Raw genomic sequence first — 25,514 nt, forward strand, 5'->3', positions numbered from 1 at the left:
TCACGACCCGCGCAGACGCGGCACTGCGGGTTGCAAACGTGCCTCCCGCACGGATCACATTTGCAACCTGAGCATCCACTGTATAGTGATTACTGCTTCATCATGAAAAAAACAGCATACATGACAGGGTTAGGATGCTCTGATTTACATATGCATTCATTGCTTTAGCTATTTCCACCTTGCTCTTGGTCAAGACTTCTCAGAGTACCTAACAATTTTTAAGTCAAATGTATAATCTATCACATCAAAATCATAAAACCGGCAAACGCTTTTGAGAAAAACACTATTTTCAATCCTGAAGAGCTTTAAGAAAACAAATATCTAACATCCATCCAGTTTAAACTTGTCAGTGTTTCATCTCCCATTTCAAAACTGGAAAGTTCTCAGATGCTCACCACTGGGGTCTCAACAGGTACTGCTTGTTGCACTTGAAGATTCACTGCAACTGTCTGAGGAGGAGGAAGAGTCTGAAACGGCAGCTGGACCAACGCTTCGGCAGCAGGAAGCTCCTCCTCAGAAACCAACGTGTTCTGCACCAAAACCTGACCCTGGGACAAAATGTCAGGCTGCACTTGTAAAGACTGAACGGGCGGGAGAGGAAGCGGCTGGCTGTGGGCTGGAGATGTTGGCAGCTGGGGAGAGGCTGCCACTGGGATTGGCGTGGGCTGCAAAGCTGGATACTGCTGGTGAGGCGTTGGAGATGTTATATGTTGGCCCGTGGACACCATGGCAGGCTGATCCGGTGACCCAATGTGAACTATTGGGGAAGGTGGCAGCTGGGCTGGAAGATTAGAAGGCTGCGAGGTTGCTTCTGCTGGCCTATCATCGGCCTGCGCTGGGTGATGCTCTGACTGAAGTGCTGATGATGCTAGCGGGTGTGTTTGCGACTGAATAAGAGCTTGGGGGTGTATAATGATTGTTGGCGACTGGCTGGGCGAAGGAGGTGGTGGAGGAGATACCACGACTGACTGTTGGGAGGACTGGGATGGAGTTGGAGAAAGTGGAGGAGGAAGTGGCGGGGGGTGGATGTGGACAGGTGTGCAGTGCTGCGATGAGGCGCTGCTGGGGGCTGGAGGAAGAGCATGGCCTTGGAGAGGGGCACAGTGTTGCGACACAGCTGCTTCCTGGTTGGGAGGAAGCTGGAGCGTGATTGGTTGAACTTGTTGCTGCTGGAAGATCAGCTGGTGGTGGGAAATTTTTGAAGGTGGTGAGTGAAGAGGGGACTGCTGGTGCTTCAACAGAGAATGAGGCTGAATAGCAGAATATGAAGCTGGAAAAGGAAAATAAAAAGAGAGAATCAATAATCATTTCCTTAAATCCGCAAAAAATAATAATGCATGGTTTTAGAGTCACGTCCACCCGGCATTTGACCAAATCAAGCAAACAGATCCATTATCTTTATAGACGGCAACTAATATATTCAATACCATACCCGGAATTTGACAAATCGTTAGAGAAACACACCTATGAACAATAATATGAGGGTTGGGGGACTATTTTTCACTAGAAAATTCTTCATTTTTAGAATTAAATTGGGCAACTGTAACAGACAAAACACTAGTCAAATCTAAAATCAAAGTTGTAGCTAACTTTTTTCCAGTGACTATCCCTAGGAATCAGTTCTTCAGGCATACTACAATAATTTGTATGTTAACATTTAGTATCTGAAGAAGTGTGCATGCACACAAAAGCTCATACCAATAACAAACTTAGTTGGTCTCTACGGTGCTACTGGAATTTTTTTTTAATTTTGTATGTTAACAGTTTTCACTGCCGTTCGCTGCCTTAAAATCTATATAATTCATACATTTATGGAAGGGCGTGTGTTGTTGTGCCATCATGTATTAAAATACTTACAAATATCCTAATAAAAATAATTCCCCAGTAAAGCTTCGAGTTTGTTTGACTGTAACATTCAAACACTAACCCTAAAATCCTATGGGTCCCTGAGATGGCAACCCATGGGATAGAGGAACATCAGCTCTCCAGTAGTGGAAAGAGACATCTAACCTTGGAGAGGGAGACCGTATGCCGGCTGCTCCCTTCCTGAAGCTGTGGAAACTGCCATGGCCCTTTGCTTTGCTGACGTCAGAGTTCTGGTGCTTGTAGGGTTGACAAGGGTGTTTTGGGGCCAGACCAGGGCAAGGCTTGGGGATGAATGATCCATTGCTGTCCCAGTTCCCCGACATGCCCCAAACCAGGAGGACAAGTATATTAGCCCTGGGGCCGACATTTATACCGATTTGATCCCAACAAGAATGGGAGGGAAATTTAAAACAAAAACAGATAGGTGCACAAGAGCAATCCTTTACCCAGCAGAGCGCTGGATTCGGATGTTCTGTTCTGTTCTCCTCTCACCATCAGGAATAGCACAAAGTGAAGTTTATTGAAATGCTTCCCTCTCATCAAATACTTCAGTTCAACTTCTGTTGGTAACAGGAAGAAACCTTCCGAGATAGATATACAGTGATGTATCACTAATGTGCAACGCTGTTTCTTCAGTATATGTAAAATGAATATGTACGTCACATTTCAATGACTTTAGGCAGAATTTTTCAGTCCAGAATGTGATGGAACACTGTCGTGTCAGTATATGAGTGATTATTTTAATGTTCCCACTTACCTAGAGCTTCCTAGAATTTCCTGGGGCTTCAGATTTTGTGGTGCATTCCACACAAGTGACTGGACACAGAAAATATGCACAAAAATCAAACAATACATTGTATTTAAAATGAACATTCTTTGAAGAAGGTGACCTCTCTATCCTACCTGGTGCCATGAGCTGATGAATACTGGATGTGCGTGTGACGGCTGGGCTTCGAGGCTCTGCTGTTGGGCTGTCACCTTTCCGTTTGCTTTCCAGAGGATCTGACTGGCTGGCTTTGGTACTGGTTACGGGTTTATTAGGGCACACAGCTAGTGTCTGGGCATGGCTACTGCTTTTTGGAGAGCCGTTCTGTGAACTAGATAATACACCCAACTTCTGGCTGCGTAATGTCAAATTCTGGACCTAAAGAAAGTGATTAAAAAACAAATCCAACATGAAGTTTAATAACCAGCTTGATTTCAAGTTTTCAATTTGATGATACCAAAATCAGAAAAGCACTACAATGAAGCCCAGCAAGCTCCATGGGAAAACCAGGTCAGAACTGAGCTTCTCAATATCTACTGTTCACACAGTGCCAGAGATGTTAAGAATACCGAAGTCCATACTATCTTGGTTAGAGAGCTATCTTAAAATTTACATGATATTACTATTAGACTGACAATAAATAGTGGAATTCAAATCCATTCACAGTTCCCCCAAGGAAATTACTTTGCTTGGTTTTCTGTCACATCTATGATAGGCTATACAGTTCTGGTTGGGGTAGCGGCAGGATAAAATGAAAAGAGGGAGGGATCATAGATACCCCTAATATTACCATACAGAAAGGCCACCTCAAAGTGTATCTAACAAAACAATTAAATATATTGCAAAAAGGGATGTAACATATTTGTATTGGACACTAGTTGTAAAAGTGAAACACAACACAGAAGTACGGGATTCTTATAGTTCCACATGATGCTAATTGAATCCTGAAAAGATGAAGTTTCCCACTGACAAATAAAATAAAAACACTGTAGATGCTTCACTAGACCACAGCTGGGTCAAAGTCAATGCTCCTCAAATCAGAATGACTTCTCACATTCCAGGAAACTGTTAGATACCTGCACCTAGCTTGAAATGCCAGGCTGTAAGGTGCTATACTTATAATACAAAGGTAAGGGAAGTCCAGCTACAGTGGTACCTCAGGTTACATATGCTTCAGGTTACAGACTCCGCTAACCCAGAAATAGTACCTCGGGTTAAGAACTTTGCTTCAGGATGAGAACAGAAATTGTGCTCTGGCGGCGCGGCAGCTGCAGGAGGCCCCCTTAGCTAAAGTGGTGCTTCAAGTTAAGAACAGTTTCAGGTTAAGAACGGACCTCCAGAACGAATTAAGTACTTAACCCGAGGTACCACTGTATATCTGTTTTGAACACTTCCGTAATCATGTTGATCAAACAGACAATAAATAAATTTATATCCTTAAGGCCCTGCATAGCTTCACACGAACCACTTTTAACTGACATCCCAAGACATTCCTGTGACCTTTGGGGTCCCTTCCAACTCTACAATTCTATGGTTCTATTAAAAGATTGGAAGAACACGGGAGCAATTCTGTCTTCACAAGAGAGAAATACTAAACATTAAGAAAATTATCAGACCTGCCTGGAGAGAATTTGAATTGTGCTTATCTAAAGGAAAACCAATTCACAATGTTAACCAGCAGGAAATTAGGCGAGAAGAACAATATTGGTGACAGATCTTAGAATACTTGACTGCTTTGCTCAGAGTTCTTGGCATGTAAAACTTGGCATTCCGTTGTACAACTGAAAAGATTCCAGCCGCTACAACAATATAATTCCCTATTTGGCTTCCTGTATGATATACAGTCAAACCTTGGATCGTGAATTCCTCCATTTTGGAATGTTTCGGCTCCTGAACGCCAAAACCTGGAAGTAAATGCTCCGGTTTTGAATGTTTTTCGGAAGCCGAATGTCTGACGCAGCTTCCGTTTGAGTCCAGGAAGCTCCTGCAACCAACTGGAAGCTGTGCCTCAGTTGTCAAACATTTCAGAAGCCAAACGGATTACTTTCAACAACAGAGGTTTGACTGTATACAGTATGAACACAAAATCTACTGATGATGTACTGGAGGTCTGCAAAAAATTGGAAAAATCATAGATGCACGATGGAAACAAAAATACTATACTGATGCTGAATATCTTTGCTGTGAATTTATAGCAATAGCTCAAAGACTTCCAAAGTCTCTGCTGCCACAAGGAGTACTCCTTTTCATACTGAAACACAAACTCCTGGATAATGTGCCTAATGTTTCTTACACTTGCAGTGTCAGTGGCAAGTGGCAAATGCAGTTTCTCAAGGCTCAAACTTATAAAAACTTACATATGCTCAACCATGTTGCAAAAGAGACTAGTTGGCTTGAGAACTATAACAGTTGAACATGCCCAAGCATCAGCACTTGACCTGAAGGAATTGGTGGCAAAATTAGTAAAGGAAACGGGACTCAAAGCAAGATACTGATGTGCATGAAATTGAAATTTATGAGACATCTTAATATCATAATTCACAAGATTATTATTCAAAATGATTTGGCTAAAACATTTTCTATTTGAGAAACATAATCAAATATGGATGTATTACATATTCTTTCAATTTAAGATAAATTTAGCAGTTTCAAGTTTGTGCTTTTCATTTTTTCTGCAAGACATCTGTTTCTGAAAACTGAAGTTAGCAATTTTTTGAGGTAGTTAGCCTTGCCTAGGGCACAAAATAGCCTGGCACTTGCAATGCCTATATGTTACTTCTAAGTAGAAGCTTAAAAACAGCAGAACTACCCTGCTCTTTCCTAGATGGCATAGCCTAAAGCAGGCTTCGTCAAACTCAGCCGCCCAGATGTTTTTGGCCTACAACTCCCATGATCCCTAGCAGGACCAGTGGTCAGGGCTGATGGGAATTGTAGTATCGAAACACCTGGAAGGCTGAGTTTGAGGAAGTCTGGCCTAAAAGCTGAAATATTCCTTCTCTCCAGGAAGGACAAAAATTCCCCACCTTCATCTTGAAGAGGAATGGACTTTTTGCTGTTTGCTCTGTTACATATTGAGATGGATGATTTTTCTTTTATTTTCTTCTGTTCATTGCTCTGTCTGACTTTTACACAAAACAGTGTCTATGACTAGGTTCCTGACCCTAATATGGTCAAAGTCACAGTCTCACTTTTAAGAAATAATACATCGAGGTATTTAAAAACTACAGAGGACAATGAACAATGACAAGGAAACTATAAATGAAAATATGAAGATGAGCACTCAAAGGTAACATACCACAGTAAGACTGAAGGTAGTGGTAGAAAAAAGAGGCAACAGAAAAGCAAGCAGATCAAAAAATTGAGAGGATAGGGTTATTGATGTGGCAACAGTTCTTTGTGAGGTCACTAAAAGCCTTGAGGCCAAAGATCCTACATGAGAAAAGATTGCCCTTAAGCTCTTAATTCTCATACACGCTCAAATATGTGGCACACTGAGCTAATGCAAATGCAATATATTTATTTGTACAAAAATAAAAGCTTATATTGGAACAGTTGGCTGCCTGCTTCCTTGATTGTGTTCTGAAAAGGGGGATTACTTAGGAAGAAAGCCAATACACGCCCTTCTTTTTCAACCTGACTACTAAAATCAATACTTTAATCTTTTGGGTATGCTTTTAGTACAGGTTAACAGGGGAAAAACACAGAACAATCTTATGTTAAGCAGGGCCAAGGCATCACTGGTTGGTGGATGATATCCATGCTTTATGATGTCACTGCTGTCATAGAAACCATGTGTGCACACAAATGAAAATGCCATCAGCCAGTACAAGAGCATGGAAAGCTGAGAGAGGAGGCAACATCTTGAGTGGGGCAGGGTCAGCGAAAACCGAAACAAGAACGCTCCACAACCTGGGGCACAATTCAGATTCTGGGCACATAGTATGGAACAGGAGTTTGATTGGCTACAGAGTCAGTCAGCCCTTTGCAAAGTAGACCTCTACAGTCCCGACGAGTCAAGAAACCAAGACCGCAAAGTTATCTGTTTCGTTGATGTTGGCAACCTCAAAGTAACAGACAAACACAAACACAACAGAGGATTATCTGGTGCCGCTGACCCTTGTCTTGACCTTCGTAATCTTGAAGAAAAGGAAGTAATCGTAATAAAGGACAACGAGAACGATCCCCATTCTAATACCGAAGGCGCCGTCTGCCTTTTCAAGCAAGGCTCTTCTGAAGAACTCAACATTGTTAGCTGGCTCAGCAACGACCTTCAGAAATACGCAGTTGGATTCCAGCATGCACTAACCCCCTCAGGCCCTCGTAAATCTGCTTACAATTCACCTGCGCTTGAGAAGATGTCCCAGACCAGTGATACTTCCTTCCGGGGCAATGGTTGCCCAAGAGGAGGAGATGATCTTTCCTATTATGTTAACAAACTCTGTTCTTTAGTGGTTCAAATGGCACAGAAGGAAATGAAGGATAAATTTGACAGTAGTAAATGCATTCGGCAATCCATCAATCCCCGCGGATCAAACAGCAGTGCAGACTATGGCAAGCTATCCCCCAAATCATCTCACGATGACCCCAGAAAAGCTTCCGTCTTTTATGGAGAGATGTGCAATCAGAACGGCTACAGGAATGGTCAGGGAGCAGACAGACAAATGCTGGAAAGGAAACAGTCATGTCCTGGACAGGATGATGGCTCTGTAAGCAAAGGGTTGATGGTATATGCAAACCAGGTTGCTTCAGATATGATGTTCTCATTCATGAAGACAATGAAAGTCCAAAAAGGCAAGCATCCTCCACCAGCTTGCGTGGTGTTAAAGAAGGTGCTTTTGAAACACACCAGGGATGTCATATCTGACTTAATCGACTCCACTATGAAAAATCTACACAACGTCACAGGAGTGCTCATGACAGACTCTGACTTTGTCAATACAGTAAAGAAGAACCTTTTCAATGCAGGAACCCAGAAGTCAACTGAGATTCTGGAAGCAATGGTGAAACGTTTATTCAAAGCATTGTCAGGAGACGATAAAAAGCAATGCCTAGCTTTCACAGCACTAAAAGCAGGTACACACACAGACTCCAGAACTCAAGGATTGCAGTTTGCATCACTTAAAGGTGAAATGCAGGGCAGAGGAGGAAATGGACAAATGAGGCCCCATCCCGGTGGAAGCAAAGGTGCAGACAAGCACTGTTCAATGGATGTGTACGCTAAAGACCTTATTGTAACAGCGTTAATGTTAATACAGCAACACCTCTTAGAAAAAAACAAAGATCAAGCACCCACCCGCGAGACAACTACCACATCGTTTTGCTGTTCCCATGACAGAAGCGGTGGGTCCAAATATGGTTCAAGGCCAGGCGGGGGCAGACAGGAAAGCCTGGAATCCCAAAAATGCGATATCTCAAGTATTCTCTTGTCCATCATCCAGAAAGTACTAAGAGAAGCTGGTGTTGCAGACGAGTGTCCCCCTGACAGAGGCTATAAGCAGCCTTCCTTTGCCGAGTGCAGACCACAGAGGGCCTTATCAAAATCATATGGGGGGCCTGATATGAATGACAACATGGAACAGATAAACAAGCAGTTTATTGACCAACTGGTGGAATCGGTGATGAAGCTGTGCATGCTGATGGCTAAAGGTGGCGATGACGGAAAATGTAACGGGATGCCATTAGGTGGGGGCTCTGAGGTGATTGTGAATAACCAGAACTGCAACAACAGTACACAAAACAAAGAACTGCAAGCTGTGCTCCAGTGGTTAGTTGCTTCGCAATTCAATGTGCCAAACCTGACATTCATGAACGATCAAGATGGAGAATTGGCAAGGCTTCCTCAGCTGGCTGACAAAGCAGCCAAGAAGGGCTATAGCGTAGGCGACATTGTTCAGGAGGTAATGAGGTATTATGAAAAACAACAGGTGGATGCCATGTCGGGACAAATGCCTCGGTGTGGACTAGTCGACTGGCTGCTTGCTAACCTGTAAGAACTAACTCTTCCCTCTCATGTTACTCTCGTGAGCCCAGTCCAGGCGCCGAAACCACTCTTTGCTGGCGCAACTGAAACCACCAATACAGCCCCACTGCAAGCAACAGTGCACTGAACTGAACTGGGGTAGCTGGGCAAGCTCATCAATAAAAAAGAATAAAAAAAAAAGTGAGAGGGGAGACAGGCTGTTTATTGATCACTTCAAACAAATAACCAGGTCCTAATTAGCTGCAACATTATACATAATCCAAGGAGCCCAGAAACAGCATTAAAAAAAATAAATCAAAGTGCAGGATGTGTTCAAGGCCTTTCTACTACTCCTGTAGGCTGCTAATGAAAATTAGTGATAAGGCACAGAAAGGTGGGGAAAAGAAGGAAGGGGAGGGAGTCCAAGTTTCCGGTCACAGTAGATGAGAAAGTATCAGTTGTGGCAACCGTCTCAACTCGTTACAAATCAGAATGTGTTAAATTTTAAAAGCTCACTTCTGCTTTGTGACACCCACTTTGTGCTTTGTACATTCCACCCTCATCTACCTACTGATGTAAAGAAGTATTCTGTCTCCAAAAGGGAGTGCTCCAGAAAATAAATGTTAGGACAATGCATTTACGTTGTGTCCTAATAAATGTTAGGACAATGCATTTACCAGGCCAGTTTATTTTAAAGGAATCTCCGTGCTTCTCCTTTGTTGCTGCCCATAACTTTAATAGGGAAGTAGAATGCAATTAACAAACTACCGTACTGGGGACACACTGCAACCTCTGGCGCTTATGGGAGACTCCCTCTACTTCTTAGCTATTTTGAAAGTCAGTTGCCTCTTACATGGTTGCATCCAGGATGTCTGTAACCAAAGACAGACACGCTAAGCTGTATACTGCTGAGGTGGAATAATAGAATATCAAGCACTGGTAGATCTTGCTGACCAATTCAGGGTCTCAGAAATTAATGTCTCTGAAATCAGGAATACTCCCCCCCCCCATAAAATGCACACAACCCCATGACAGAAAGTTCATGACAATGGGATGAATAGGAGGTCCTCATCTTGAGCATCACATTATATAGCTAGCTTCGGTCAGTCAACTGGATAGACCTTGTTGCATTTGGAATGGTGCATCTTTTTTGCATGTCCTTTCTGACATATGAAATTTAATGCTAAATTGTAGGCAACACAGTGAATTAAACAAGGACTAAATGACTATCCTGCAATTTTGAGTGTGGTGAGTATTGTTTTAATGCCTTAGTCTCAGCAAGGTAATTTTGGTGTTACTTCTAGCTTAACAAAGTTTAGGATTTTAGACAAGTAACAATAAAAGTAGACCTGCATCTTCTTTCTACATAATGAAGGACAAAGATGTACCAGTTGCAAGGACTGGTTTTGTGATTACATGAAAAATAAGTCTTTTACTTTCTGTAATTTAAGCTCTACCCATTCTGAATTGGTGGATCTCTACAAGGGTATGTCACAACATGTGGCAAAAAAAATAAAAAAGTCCCTGTCACTTGATTATGGAAAGATGAAGAACGTAAGATTGCACCATAAAATGCTTAAGAAATTTTCACTGTTAAAAAACCCCCAAGTACAGTGGTGCCCCGCAAGATGAAAATAATCCGTTCTGCGGGTGCCTTCGTCTTGCAGGGATTTTCGTCTTGCGGAGCTCCGCTATCAGCGGATCAGCTGATAAGCGGTAATTGACAGATAAGCGGCTTAGCGGCTTTTAGCGGCTTAGGGGATAAGCGGCAATTTGCAGATAAGGAGCTTAGCGCCTTTCAGAAAAGGCAAAAAAAAAGGGAGACCACGGAAAAAAATTCGTTTTGCGAGACAGCCCCATAGAAAACTTCGTCTTGCGAAGCGGAAAAAATATCGGAAAGCCCTTTCGTCTTGCGCGTTTTTCGTTTAGCGGGGCATTTGTCTAGCGGGGTACCACTGTATCTTCTTGAGTCTGCATTTAATAATGTTAAAAGAAAATGCAGATCTTTCTGTTATAAAATATAATCCTACATGCACATGCATTATCTTTTAGCTCAAACAGTAAGAATAACTTGCAAGTACTTTCTCTGTTGGGGCCCAGGCCTCCATCCTAGAACACTCTGCACATTGCTTTTGACGTTACCAGCCCCACATCAAGTACAGCAGTTGTGCATGGTAGAGGATTTTCCTGTTTACACAATCCCTCCTCCTTGAGATATCTCTCACTGCACAGGTTGCAAAAAGGCTTATCAAACCTGGAACCACCCCTTACCAGAACCAAGGAAAAACGTTCTTTTATGCAAAACTGTATGATGTGAAGACCAATTATTTGCTGCTACAAAACTGATGGAAGCGAACATATGAGGTGAAGAGCAGTAATAATCAGCACACGGTAAGGAACTGGAGAAATGTTAGGCAACGCTTTGTACTATATTGCAAGAGACACTATGCAGAGAATGCAAGTAGAGCCAATATAGCAATCTTATACAGACTGCTGATATCCTTGGAAGAGTTCTGTTTGCAAATTCAGCACAGCTTACTACACACATTGCCAGCTTGCCCTTAGCCAGCCTGCTGATATGTGAATGATTTCAATATAATTAGCAGCATAAATTCATTAAAAATACTATCTATTTCACAAACACTTCCCAAACCTGCATCAAGCTCACTGAAAGCTTGCTAGAATTAAAAGGTTTACAGTGTTTTGGGAACTGCATCTTCTTAGACTCTGGTAGACCTCCTCAACGCAAGCCTCGGGTGACCCTCATAAAAGAAAACATAGTCTCAAGGCTAACGTTTTCAAAATAATAAATAATAATAATAATAATAACAATAATAATAATAATAATTTTTATTTATACCCCGCCCTCCCCAGCCAAGGCCGGGGTCAGAGCGGCTTACAAGCAATAATAAAAACAAGTTGAATGATTACAACTTAAAAACAAAATTAAAATACAACATTAAAATATTGAAACATTAAAATATTAAAATGTAGCCTCATCGCAGGAGGAGAAGGAAAGGAAAAAAGAAAGAGAGGGAGGGAATCAAATTGGCTCCAAGCCAAAGGCCAGGCAGAACAACTCTGTCTTACAGGCCCTGTGGAAAGAAATCAGATCCTGCAGGGCCCTGGTCTCATGAGGCAGAGCGTTCCACCAGACCGGAGCCAGTGTTGAAAAGGCCCTGGCTCTGGTTGAAGCCAATCTAACTTCCTTAGGGCCCGGGACCACTAGGGTGTTGCTATTTATGGACCTTGAGGCTCTCCGTGGGGCATACTGGGAGAGGCGGTCCCGTAGGTACGAGGGTCCTAGGCCGTGAAGGGCTTTAAAGGTCAAAACCAGCACCTTATCTGACCCTGTACTCCACCAGGAGCCAGTGCAGCTGGAAAAGCACTGGGTGAATATGCTCCCATGGCAGAGACCCCGTGAGGAGCCTCGCTGCAGCATTCTGCACCCGCTGGAGTTTCTGGGTCAGCTTCAAGGGCAGCCCCACGTAGAGAGAAATGTGGGGCAAGTCTCACTGGGGAAGAAGGATGGGACACCTGGAGGGTAAACAAAGTTTCAAGAGGAGACTGGTATGCAAGTGTTTATGCTAGAAGTCTCCAAGCCAAGATGGGACAACTGGAGCGCTTGGACTTAGGGAATGGCATTGATATAGTGAACATCACAAAAACCTGGTGGAATAGAGAGAACAAGTGGGACATGGTTATCTTTGGATATAAATGCTACAGGAAGGACAGATAAGGGCAGACCAGAGGTGGTGTCACTCTGTACCTCAAAGACAGCACTGAATCCAGCAAGCTAGAAACGAGCAGACTCCACCACAAAATCATTGTGGGTGGCGATACTGGCCCCCCAAAATAATTTAGTACTGGGGATGTGCTATCAAAATGCTTAAAGAGACCTTGAGATGATGAATGAAATCAAGGAAGTATCTAAAAGAGGAGACATTGCAATAATGTATAGAATGGCTACATATGTGTACCAGCCATGACAAAGAGGTAATATTTCTAGATGCTCTAAATGACTGCACTATAACAGCTCGTGTTGGAATTGACCAGAGGGGTAAGCGTTGTTAAGCGAACTGGGAGCAGTGCCTATAGTGCTCTTAAATATACATGCAAATGGTCAATTGCTTAGAAGGCTCATCTTTTGTTCTTGTGACCTTTAGTAAGGTAATGTGTACCTCCCTTAACAGCTGAGATGTGGGTATTGTTGCCACTGGTGTCTCCAAATAAGTTTGACCTAGTACAAACCAATTCTGTGGGGCATGGTCAGTCACTTTTGGAGTGTGTGGTGAGAATGGACTGGGGAAGCTGATCAGACACAATTAAGATCACATATACCACTACTTTATGATCATTTGCATGTGTGAGGCAGTACATTTTTCAGCCAGTGTGTTCGCTTGCATCACCATCAGTTAAGAGGCTCAGTAACCATGGATGGGCCTGGTCAGATGTTACTTTACACATATGTATCCATAGGGCCACTCCGCTTGGAGGATTTTCCTGTGATTGAATCAGACCTATAGTTACCCAGGAGGAAAAATGAAAAGAAGGGAGGATGCTTGCTGAGCCAGATACACAAAGAAATTAGAATGTGCTGCTCCTTCTTGCAGTGCAACTCTGTAACTCATTCCTCAGATTAGCTTCCATACCCAAGGGCTGGAAAACTGTCAATATAACACTAGGTTGTGGTTTTTTTAAGCAATCAAGGTGGATGGGTAGGAATCCAAGAAATTAGACCAGGTAGTTTAACATGTGTTCCAGGAAACGTGATGGAATGCGCTTAAAGATAAAAACACTAAGCATATAGAAGAACAAGTCTTGCTGAAGAAGAATCAGCATAGCTTCCACAAAGGAAAGTTATGTCTAAATTTTCAAAGTTCTTTGTGAGTGTCAGTTAGTCCAAGAGTATCAATAAGCAGCAGACATTTGGAACTTTTGACTTTCAAGGAGCTTGATACAGTCCCTCATGAAAGACCCCTAAGTAAGCTTAGAAATCACTGGATAAGAGGAGAGGCCCTCTTATGGACTGGGTAAGCAAGGAGAAGCAGAAAGTAGGAATAAACAGATGGTTCTCTTGTGGAGGCATGTGGAAAGTAAGATTCTGGTGCTTTTTAACCTATTCATAAATGATCTGGAGTTAGGAGTGAGCAGTGAGGTGGCCAATTTTGCTGATGACATAAAACTGGTAAAATAAAAAGAGGGCTATGAGGAACTCCAAAAGAATATTTCCAAACTAGCTGAGTTGGCATTAAAACGGCAAATATAGTTCAATGTAAGCAAGCATAGATACACAATCGAGCAAAAAATCCTAAATTCACATATATACTAAAGAGCTCTAAACTGGAGGTGACTGACCAGAAAAGAGAACTTGGGGTTGTAGTGCATAGGTTGGTGCAAATGTTGTCCAATTGTGCAGCAGCTGTGAAAAAGGTGAATTGCATGTTTGGCACCATTCAGAAAGATAGTAAAAATAAAACGCTCAGTATCGTAATATCTAAGATGCAACTGCACTTGGGATACAGTTCTGTATTAAAAATAATATTGCAGAGCTGGGGCATAGGAAGCTGCCTTCTACTGAATCAGACCATTGGTCCATCTAGCTCAATACTGTCTACTCTGACTGGCAGCTGCTCTCCAGGGTTTCACGCAAGGGGCATTTCCAGCCCCCCATGGAGATGCTGGGGATTGAAACTGGAGCAAAAAATGATACACAATGTCGAGAAAATGAATAGAGGTTTTCCCATCCTCTCACAACGCAAGAAATCATGATTATCCAATGAAGTTGAATACTGGAAAATTCAGGAAGTACTTCTTCACGTAGTAAACAGTTAAACTATGGAATCTGCTGCCACCAACTATAGCGATGGGTCCCAACTTGGATAGCTTTAAAATGCAGTTAGACAAATTCAAGGCTATCAATGGCTACTAGCCATGATGGCTGTATCTCCAGTACACTAGTTCCTGAGGAACACAGGGGTGCAGAGTGCTGTAGGCACTTAGAACCTCTTGTGGCTTTTCCAAAGTATCTAGTTGGCCACTATGAGAACAGGACTAAATGGGCCCTTAATGTGAACCAGAAGGGCACTTACGTTCTATAAACCTTCAGAGTGGATGTAGCATGGGACCTATTACATGATACTTGAGCTACAAGCATTGTTTGGCTTGCATCAAAGTCGATCTTGGCTGGTCAATTTAACAGGTTCCCAAATTCATCAGACAGGTGTGCAAGAGGGACGCTGAGCCCTACTGTATGGCTTGATTCTACTCAGGAGGAACCCCATGAATTACTATGACTTCAGTTCAAAGTGTCTGAATTTTTTTCACCATTTAAGGCTGCAATCCTATATCCAGGATTGAGTGCCACAGAATTTGTTGCTAATGCCACAGCTCCCTTCTTGCCGTTCTCTCTTTGCCCAATCTGACCACCTCCCAGAATGCTGACATGGTATTCAGCGGCGGAGCTAACTGCTCGGGCACCCGGAGCGGCGCATATGCCGTGCACCTGGGGGCAGCACGATCCGCCCAAGAGGGCAGCGCAATTGCAATGTGGTGGTGCAATCCTCCTAGTGGAGGTCTCATTGTGGTGTGGCAGTGTGATTCTCCCGGCAGGGGTCCGATCGTGGCGCGGTGGTGTGATCCGCCCAGGGTGGATTTTGTCATCCCCCTCTGGGACACCTGGGGCGACTGCCCCTGCCGCCCCCTTCCTATGCCCCTGATGTAGAAATTACAACTCCTCCTCATTCATGTTAATGCTCACTCACCCACAGTGAGCAGGAGGCAGGCAACAATAGCAAGTAGTATGAGAAGGCACAGGCCTCAGCCAAATGTCCAGTGATGCCAACCAAAGGCTATATCCTCTTCTGGGTTTCATATGCATATGTGAGATCATGGCCTAAATCCTGAGAACATGCCTTTTAAGCAATAGCAGTGGAAGCCTCTCAGGCACCTGGGGCAGCATGCCCAGGGGCAGGGTGCTCTGAGGAAGGGACAGGGTGTGCCACGGGGCCTCATCTGCCCTTCAGCTGGGGGGGAGGCAGCGGGCAGACAGTGCAGCGTCTGCGGCTGGTGCCCATTGGGTGATGCTCAGGGGGTGGTGTGGCGATCTGCCCAGGTGGCATTTGTCACCCCCCTCAGAGATGACACCCAGGACGGACCGCCCCCCAATGCCCCCCTTCCTATGCCCCTGCTTTTAAGTGTGTGGGTTCCTGGATCTAGGAATTCGGTAGATTATCTAATGTGGACAGGGTTGCACTCCATCTGAAGGAACAACGCTCCAGGATCCAGCAGTGGCAGCGGAGGCACAAGTGGTTTTCACCACTAGGAGTGTCTTCTGTCAGTTTTGGCTTGTGTACGAGTTACAGCTATTCTTGGACAAAGGATAGCATGGCAACAGAGACCCATGCATTGGTAACCTCAAAGTTGGGTTACTTTAGCACACTGTAGCACTGCAGGGAGCTGACTTCAGGCACCAGACCCATCGGCAGACAAATCCTGTGTTACAAAGATGTCTGCAAATGAGACGGGAAGGCTGGCATCGTTAACTCTGCCGCACAGGAATCCTATGCAGATGACTGCAGGGCCTGAAGACAATCAGGTCACGTATCCACAGCAGTGCCCAGAGGAGGAAGGACTGCTGGGAGGAGTGCAGAGGCATTTGCAGCAGCACAACAAGACATCTTCATCTGCCCCAACTGCAACAAAACATGTCTCTCCCATATTAATCTCTACAGCCACAGCAGACGCTGTGTAACATTCCAACAGTTTGACTTCGCCCTGAAAGGCACACTCCTTCATTGTCTCTTGAGAAAGACAGATGACAACCAAGTGCTTCAAGTATTTTGAAGTTGTGACACTTCCTTTGTGGCTATGTTTAGAAACCTATTATGATTAAATCACTGTGGAAGCTTTACTTAAGGTCTGCATAGATTCTTTTTATAGTAAAATAAATGTAGAAAATAACCATTCTTAATTTTCCATTACAGTGGTACCTCTGGTTACGAACAGGATCGGTTCTAGAGGCCCGTTCGCAACATGAAAAGAGCGCAACCTGAAGCGCCATATCTGCGCAGGTGCGTGGTGCGATTTGGTGGTTGTGCGCATGCGCGAAGCGCGATTTAGCGCTAGTGCGCATGCGCGAGTGGCGAAACCTGGAAGTAACCCTTTCCGGTACTTCTGGGTCGCCGCGGGACGAAACCTGAAAGAACATAACATGAAGCAAATGGAACATGAGGTATGACTGTATTAGGTTTGAAAATGCACCATTAATTTCCCCCTACACACAACAAATGTCTCATAGACCATGTAGGATAGATAAGGAGAAAAGTTGGGCAACAATATCTTGTTAAATAACTGAAATCACACCACTGGTGGGTGGCAGTGCTGCTTCTTTGTGATGTCATTGCTGCCATAGAAACCATGTGTGCACACAAGTGAAAATGACATCTGGCAGCAGAAGAGCATGGAAAGTTGAGAGAGGAGGCAACATCTTCAGTCTGGCAGGGTCACCAAAGCAGCTGAGCTGAGAAAGAACACCCACGACGGTCCTAGGTGCAATTCCAGTTGTAAACTTCAAAGGATGTCTCAAGAAGTTGACTGGTTACACAGCCAAGCAGGCGTGTGTAAGGTAGACCTCTACAATCCTGATGGAGGGAAGGACCAGGAGCGAAAAGTGATCTGTTTTGTTGATGTCTCCAGCCTGAACATAAAAAACACAGACGATACAGGCAAAGATGCTGCTGGCCAGTCTAAAGGCAATGAAACTGCCACAGGACTTGATCTGGGGAAAATGCAGGACAAAGAGGTAATTGTAATAAAGGATAGTGAGACACCAGAACAGTCTAAGACTGAAGGAGCAGTCTGTCTGTTCAAACAAGGTTCAACTGAAGAACTGAATGTTGTGTCCTGGCTCTTTGACGACCTGCAGAAATATGCATGTGGATTCCAACATGCACTGACCCCTTCTACTGCCCCTCGTCAACAAAAGCCATCAGCGGCTGACAAGATGTCCCAGAACAACAACAACACAGCTTTCAAGTCTGCTGAAGGTCAGAAAGGACCTGCAGATGAAGTAGCAAGCACTGTTCAAAAGTTGTGCTCCTTGGTTATGCAAATGGCAAGTAAAGAGATCTCTGAAAATCTGGAAGATGCTGCCAATAAATGTATACGCCAGGCAATTTATGCCACCAAAGATGGGAAAGCCCTCAATCCTGGTTCTGTAAGTAAAGTTGCATCCAAGATGGTGAACGAGGTGATGGAAAATGCCCAGGATCCTGGTGTTAAATCATCTCAAGAACAGGTTACGGGCAAGAAGGAAGAGGGTAAAGGAAGTCCCAAGAAAACCTCTCTCTTTTATGGTGAGGTATGCTCCAACCAAAGTGAATCCATGCCAGAATGTGATGACGGAAAGCCAACGTCACATGCTCATTTGATACATCCAAGGAAACAGTCAGGTCGCAATGACTGCGGTTCTTTTAACAAAGGGCTAATGGTTTATGCAAATAAAAATGCTAAGGATATGACATTCTCATTTGTGAATGCCACAAAGATTCACAAGAGTAGGCAACCACTTCCAGCTTGTGTGATTTTGAAAAGAGTGTTTCTCAAACACACAAAGGATGTCATATCAGACTTAATTGACTCTACTATGAAAAATCTACATAATGTCACTGGGGTCCTCATGACAGACTCTGACTTTGTTACCACAGTGAAGAAAAATCTCTTCAATGCAGGGACCCAGAAGTCAACGGAGATTTTAGAAGCAATGGTACTAAGAATGTACAACGCTTTGATGTCGGAAACTAAGGAGAAAGGGCATAGTCTTGTATACTCTTTATTGAAGACAGGATGTTCGTTAGATCCTAATGCTCCAAATATGCATTTCGCATCTTTGAAAGGTGGATTACACACGAGGGAGAAAGTAAAGCAAGATCCAGCTCAGTCTGCAGCTCAGAAAGTAGGTGAGACAATAATTAAGGATGGAATCAGCATGCTGCGATCAAAAACAGGATGCAAAGGTCCAGACAGGGGATGCCATGACAAGAGACCAGAAAAAAGTAGCTCCACAACTGAGTTTCTAGCAAAAGACCTCATTTTGACAGCTTTAATGTTGATACAGCAGCACCTGCTAACTCAATACAAGGACCCATGTCATGACTCAAACACATCTTCATTTGGGTTCTGTGAAAAGGGAGGCAAACATGGTTCCAAATCTCATGGTTGCAAGGGTGATCCACAACAGCAAGATTACCAGAGGGGAGAAATACAAAGTGCTCTCCTATCAATCATCCAGAAGGTCCTTCAAGAGGCTGGTTTCAACGTGGATGAGTGCGAAATAAGCACCAAGAATTGCAAACCAAGCTCATATGATGATAGGTCTAGCAGAAAATCCTCAACCAAACACTGCAATCCAGAAATGGATTCTGAAAACATGGACCAAATAAACAAGAAATTCATTGATCAGCTGATGGAATCTGTGATGAAGCTGTGTATGTACATGACTAAAAGCCCTGATTTTGTTGTTGAAGATTACTCTGATGATCAAGCTACATACTTTACCGCAAGAAACAAAGGTGTATCAAGTCCAGATTCGATGGCATCCCAGAAACCTCCACAACCTACTAATATTGGAAAGCCACTTGTGCCCGCTGGTTCTGAGGTGATAGTAAACAACCAGTGTGCCAATACCAGCTCACAGAACAAAGAGCTCCAGGCTATCCTCCAATGGATGGCGGCCTCTCACTTCCAAGTGCCCAATCTCACATTCATGAATGAGAATGATGAGGAACTGAAGAAGCTTCCTCAACTGGCTGACAAAGCAGCCAAGAAGGGTGCGAGTGTGGGGGATATTTTGCAGGAGGTAATGAAGTATTTCGAAAAACAACAGGTTGATGCCGCTGTGGGAAACATGCCTCGTGGCGGACTTCTTGACTGGTTGCTTGCTAATCTGTAGACAAGTGCCAACACCTCCCTCTCATTAATTCCACCCAGCGAAGTGCCATCTTAATTACCAGATGGAATAACAATACAGCTCATTTTCCATAGACAACAGTTCATCAAATTCCACAGGCTGTCACACTAGCTGGGCAAAATCATCAATAAAAAAAATACAAATGTCAACTGTCATTGATTTGTTTATTAATTCAAATGTAGATACTATTTATGAGATGGAAAGGCGATACGAAAGCTAGAGGTTGTTTTATTGGAGATTGTTACCAGTGTAGTTGATAGACCATTTGGGTAGTTTTGCCTTTTGACATCTGTTTTTTACTATTAGGGAGATTCTTTCTGGATTCAAGACTGATCACAGTTTCTTTCCCTCTTCTTTCCCTTCCACTTCAATAGACATCACAAAGCATTTAAAGTTAGGTAAAAAGGTTTATGTTGCTGAACAGTACTCCTTGTACTTCAGGATTCCACTTTCTGTCAAGCAAAACCCATGAAGTTTAAGTTTTGTTAGTAAGATGAAGAAAATTGGTTGGGTTTTGATTTAGCAGTGTTTAGTTTCTTCAACTACAATATCCATAATTTAACATTGGTATTGACAAGTTAAGCAAAGATAGGAGGGTAAATATTTTGATCCACAAAAGGATCACTGATTTATATATTCTGAATCTGCAAAGCTTCTCCCACAGCCCTGCTATTTCTAAAGATGTAGCTTTTTGTAAAACTGGCAGTCACTCACAGGCTACAAAAGCCCTATTTTCAAAAGCTATTGTAACTGATTCTGCTGAACCTATAACCTTGCTTATATAAACAAGGAAGAAAAAGAGGCATTTTATGATCAGATGATCAGATGACTCAGGACTTACATGCAGGACTTACAATAAAATGTAAACTTGACATCTGTCTTTGGAATGGGATTCACCAAGGCTGCGAATCGTGTGAGATTTCTACACATAACAGTATCTGATGCAGATGCCTTCATGCTGCTATTACCCAAACTCTGCACATTCCACTCCCAATGTCTCTGCCACTGCTCCCAAGCCTGAATGTGCAACCTTGTTAGACTACACATTTGTTTCATTGTCCTTTTAACACCACTCTGATCTGCTCAAAGGGAAATTAGAGAAGGTGTAGAAATAATACTTTACTGATTGCACATGGTTCTTTTTGTACTAAAGTATTTCTGTTGATGGATTTTTTTCATATTTCATATTTTTTCACACACACATATACATACATATACGATGGTACCTCTGAATGAAGCAACCAGGGAAAAACCACAAACTGAAGGACTGGTGATTCCCCCCCTTCCCCCCCCCCCAAAACATAGATTTAGTTAACACCATCAACATCCCCCCCAGCCCCGCACCCCCACAGAAATCCCCACCCCAACACCAGTCCAGACGACCTCAACCACATTCCCCATCCCCAAACCTTCAACATCCTCATACTCCATACTAAGGAAAAACAACTCCAACCTTAATAACACAACCCACAATCAGGCTAAAATCTGATACCCAAACAGCACTATGGTGGCACCAGAGCGTACCAGCACCCACATCCCCACCCCAACACACGAACAATGTTGCTCATAACATTGGCAACATTGCTTACGAACCTTATACCTGACAGCGACGTTACAAAGTCACTTCACACTGTCTCGCTGATCACCCCCTATCGCAGACAACAGGGGGGATGGCCTGTCCTTGAACATGGCCTTCCACACCAGCTGAGACCTAGGACCAACCGGCTAAATGCCAGATGGCCCAAAATACCCCAAACAAGCACCTTTATGACTACATATAGGAAACTCCCTACAACTTACCCCCTACTCTTTAACCCAAATCTCACTCTAATCCCACTAGCCCCCCACCCACCACACCCTAGGTCAGCGCAACCCCACTGGTTCTTTAAACAACACGAAGAGAGAGACACAAGACAACCCGAACGGGTTGGCAGGGAATCGCCCCACATAATAGATAAGCAAGATGGCTAACCTAAAAGCAATTACATTAAATGTGAGGGGGCTGGGAAACCCCATCAAAAGAAAATGCATCACCTCATACATAAACACCATGAAACCACACATCACCTTCCTACAAGAAATACACAACCCACCCAAAGGCAGCAAACTCCTGAGCGACCCCCGCTTCAGTCAACAGTGGGTCGCACAAGGCTCAGGGAAAGCTCGTGGTGTAGCCATAATACTCAGTAGAGACCTGAACTTCACTGCCACAACAGTCCTCAAGGACAAAAAAGGCAGATTCATTTTCGCTAAAGGGACACTAGATGGCAAAATCAAACTGACAATCGGCTCCATATATGCCCCAAACGCATAACAATTAGAATTCTTCCAGAAGACACTAAACAAATTCCTCTCCTTCTCTGAAGGGGAAGCAATCCTAGGAGGGGACCTCAATCTAAATATGAAAGGTTTATCCCTGAAAGATATCCACCCCACAACCCCATGGGCAACCTTCCTCCGAAGGAAACCCCCAACAACTAGGAACTCTTACAAGTTACTAAAAATGCTAAAAAACAGGGGTCTCTACGACATTTGGGGTGAGCAAAACCCGGGAGACATCAGCCATACATTCCAATCAGGACGCCATGATACAGTGTCCAGACTGGACAGCATTCTACTCACACAGGGTCTGATCCCCTCAGTAGAATCAACAAACATAGGTAACATTAAAATCACAGATCACGCCCCAGTAGAAGTCATCGTTAAAATAGGAGAAGGAACACAAACCACCCCATCATGGTCCTTCAGTCCCATCCTAACTACAAACAAACAAATTAGAGAGAGTCTCACAAAAACCCTCCAAAACTACTTCAAGGAAAACGATGTAGACAATATAACAACCCCCCTCCTATGGGACGCAATGAAAGCAGTCACCAGAGGAGCTTGCATAAAAGAGAAAACATTCCTTAAAAAACAAACCACCTCAAAAATTAGCAAAATAGAACAAGACATCACAGCCCTCTCATCACGCTACAAACAAACAGGATCTAAAAAACTCCTCAAACTTATAGAACAAAAAAGGAGAGAACTAGACTCCCTAGAAATTAACAAAACAATGATCAACATTCTATACTCTAAACAACGTTTCTACGAATATGGAGGGAAAAACTCCAGATTACTAGCAAATAGATGTAGGAAAAAAGCACTCAAAACAAGAATACACTGCATCACCAAAAAAGACGGCAACATAACATTCTCCCCCGAAGAAATAACCTCAGAATTTGCAGAATTCTACTCCAACCTATACACCTCCCATAACCCACCAGAGAAGGAAATCAGAACATTTCTAGCAGGACTGACCATGCCTACCCTAACTGATGAGGAACAGGAATTCATGGACAGCCCTATCACCCCAGAGGAAATAGATGCGGTCCTCAAAAACCTGAAACCACACAAAGCCCCAGGCCCAGACGGCTTCACAGCAGAATTCTATAGGAAATTCAAAGAACCCTTGATGCCCTACATGACCCGCTTATTCAACGACATCATAAAAGGGGGCCCCATCCCCAAAACCTGGACCCACTCCAAAATAGTCTCCATCCCAAAACCACTAAAAGATAGCCTCAAAGTAGAATCATACCGCCCAATCTCATTAATAAACCAAGACTACAAGATATTCACATCAATCTTGGCCAACCGCCTAAAAATCTTCCTACACAAGTTAATAGCCCCAGACCAGACTGGCTTTGTCCCTGGCCGCAATATAACAGACCCCATCAGGAAACTACTGAACCTGATCGAACACAGCAAGGCAACTAAACTCCCATTGACAATTATGTCCCTAGACATCCTCAAAGCCTTTGATTGCTTGGAGTGGAAATACATATTAGCAGTACTAACTAACATGAAATTTGGCCCCAACTTCCTACAAATCCTCAAACAAATATACTCCCAAGCCTCAGCAAAATGCAGAACTAACAATATGTATTCTAATACTATAGCTATCCAAAGAGGCACGAAACAAGGATGCCCACTGTCTCCTTTCTTATTTATCCTGGCTCTGGAACCCCTAGCAATCCGCATCCGAGCAGCCACAGACATCAAGGAAGTGGAAATAAAAGGCAGAACCTATAAATTAGGGCTCTTTGCAGATGACCTAATGGTCACAACACCAGACCCCATAAGCACAGCAACCTCCCTAATCAGAGAACTCAACACATTTGCAATAGTGTCGGGCCTACAGGTAAATTTTACAAAGTCAGAAGCTATGTGCTTCAACACCCCTCCTCACACCCAAAAAGAACTCATGAAGGTCACCAAAATAAAACTTTGCCACACCAAGTTCAGATACCTAGGGGTACAAATAACCAGAAACCTCAATAAATTGTACCTCCACAACTACAAGCCCCTGTGGTGACAAATTAACAAAGACCTAAAGAGATGGAATAACATGAATTTCACTCTCTCAGACAAAATAGCCATGATCAAAATGATCACACTCCCAAAACTAACCTACCTATTCCAAACCCTCCCAACCTGGATCCCCTCAACCCAACTTCGCAGTTGGCAGAGAAAACTATACTCTTTCATCTTCTCACATAAAAAACCAAGAATAAGCCCCAAATACCTGCACCTCCCCACCTCAGAAGGAGGATGGGGAATCCCCAACATAGAAGCATATTACAATGCCAACCAAATACGCCATATAATCCCATATATACTAGAAGATGAGACAAAACAATGGGTACACCTAGAGAGGGACACAATTGAAAACACCTGCACCACAACATACCCACTCCTCCCAAACAAACTAAAGAAAATTCCCACAACACTTAACAGGTACACACAGACCATGCTCAAAGCATGGAAAACACAAATAGGCAAACTATCCCCAACCCCATCCCCACTAATCCCCCTGGCGTACCACCCATTATTCCACCATGCAGCACAGCACAAAACCTCCAGATAAAAACCTGGCGAACCGAAGGCTTATATCGCCTAATAGACTTTTATAAAAATAATAAACCCTTGTCAACACAAGAAATACAAGACAAACTAGAAGACACCCAAATGACCTGGTTAACACAACACCAACTACATGCCCTCTTAAACAACCCAACAGTAAAATCAGCAGCAACTAGGCCCCTGACAACCTTCGAAAACCTCCTCCTAACAACAAAGGGAAACGGTAAAGGGACGGTATCCGCAATATACAAAATACTACTCCAAAACCCCGCAAATCCCCTAGACGCAATCAAAAAACAATGGGAGAATGACATAGGCTATGAGATTAACCCCACTCAATGGACCAGAATGTGGTCTAACCCCCCCTTTAAATCCATATCAACGAAAAGAAAAGAACTCACACTGAAACTCACCTACAGGTGGTACCTAACACCAAGGAAACTAGCGCTAATACACCCAGGAACCTCACCAAAATGCTGGAGAGGGTGCACCTCCACAGGCACATACCTCCACATGTGGTGGGAGTGTCCCAAAATTCAACTATTCTGGACAACAGCCATACAAGAAATATGTAAAATAACTAAGCAAGTAATAGACATCACCCCAGAATTGGCCCTACTAAACATCTTCCAAGACAACAATGCCCATTTACACCACAAAGAACTCATAACCCACCTGCTCTCAGCAGCCAGAAACACCATAACCAGACACTGGAGAGACCTGTCAGGACTAAGCATGGACCAATGGTACCAAATAGTATGGGAAACAGCCCTACTAGAAAAATAAACTAATAAACTGAAACTGACACGGGGACAAACAGAAGAAGACGCCTTCACCCCGGTATGGCTCCCCTTTATCACATACACAGCCCAACAGGACAATGACAATAATCCACCAACAGCATACAAATCAATATGGCTAACCTGATCCAAAACACACGCCCACCTCACTCACACACGAAAACAAAGATCACCACAGCCAATCACAAGCAAACAATCACACCCTAGGCCAACCCCAACCTCTCTCACCACCAAAGGAACACAAGTGAA

The 25,514-nt window shown here is 43.5% G+C and overlaps 3 protein-coding genes across 10 annotated transcripts in view; 2 read left to right on the forward strand and 1 right to left on the reverse strand.

The window, feature by feature from the left end:
* The window catches only part of PHC3 (polyhomeotic homolog 3), a 49,189-nt gene that overhangs the window by 12,723 nt on the left and 10,952 nt on the right, over positions 1-25,514 (reverse strand). For 7 of the 8 annotated variants that reach the window (XM_053390519.1, XM_053390520.1, XM_053390521.1 and 4 more), the window contains 2 exons: positions 2,770-3,010; positions 396-1,270 (listed from right to left, as the gene is read on the reverse strand). In XM_053390519.1, coding sequence (XP_053246494.1) covers positions 396-1,270; positions 2,770-3,010 — 1,116 coding nt within the window. Of the gene's footprint in view, positions 1-395; positions 1,271-2,769; positions 3,011-5,927; positions 6,117-25,514 lie in introns of those variants that run through there. The other variant, XM_053390526.1, reaches the window with a different exon arrangement.
* On the forward strand, positions 6,433-8,923 carry LOC128414759 (A-kinase anchor protein 4-like). Its single transcript, XM_053390528.1, has one exon. The coding sequence runs from the start codon at positions 6,574-6,576 to the stop codon at positions 8,620-8,622; it is 2,049 nt and encodes a 682-aa protein (XP_053246503.1). The 5' UTR covers positions 6,433-6,573; the 3' UTR covers positions 8,623-8,923.
* LOC128414758 (A-kinase anchor protein 4-like) lies at positions 17,025-19,709 on the forward strand. Its single transcript, XM_053390527.1, has one exon. The coding sequence runs from the start codon at positions 17,170-17,172 to the stop codon at positions 19,540-19,542; it is 2,373 nt and encodes a 790-aa protein (XP_053246502.1). The 5' UTR covers positions 17,025-17,169; the 3' UTR covers positions 19,543-19,709.

The sequence above is a fragment of the Podarcis raffonei genome, chromosome 5 (assembly GCF_027172205.1).
Source record: "Podarcis raffonei isolate rPodRaf1 chromosome 5, rPodRaf1.pri, whole genome shotgun sequence".
Lineage (NCBI taxonomy): Eukaryota > Metazoa > Chordata > Lepidosauria > Squamata > Lacertidae > Podarcis > Podarcis raffonei.

Excerpts from the sequence above, each read along its gene's own strand:
- LOC128414758 (XM_053390527.1), top strand. The coding sequence starts at position 17,170 with ATGTCTCAAGAAGTTGACTGGTTACACAGCCAAGCAGGCGTGTGTAAG.
- LOC128414759 (XM_053390528.1), top strand. The coding sequence starts at position 6,574 with ATGGAACAGGAGTTTGATTGGCTACAGAGTCAGTCAGCCCTTTGCAAA.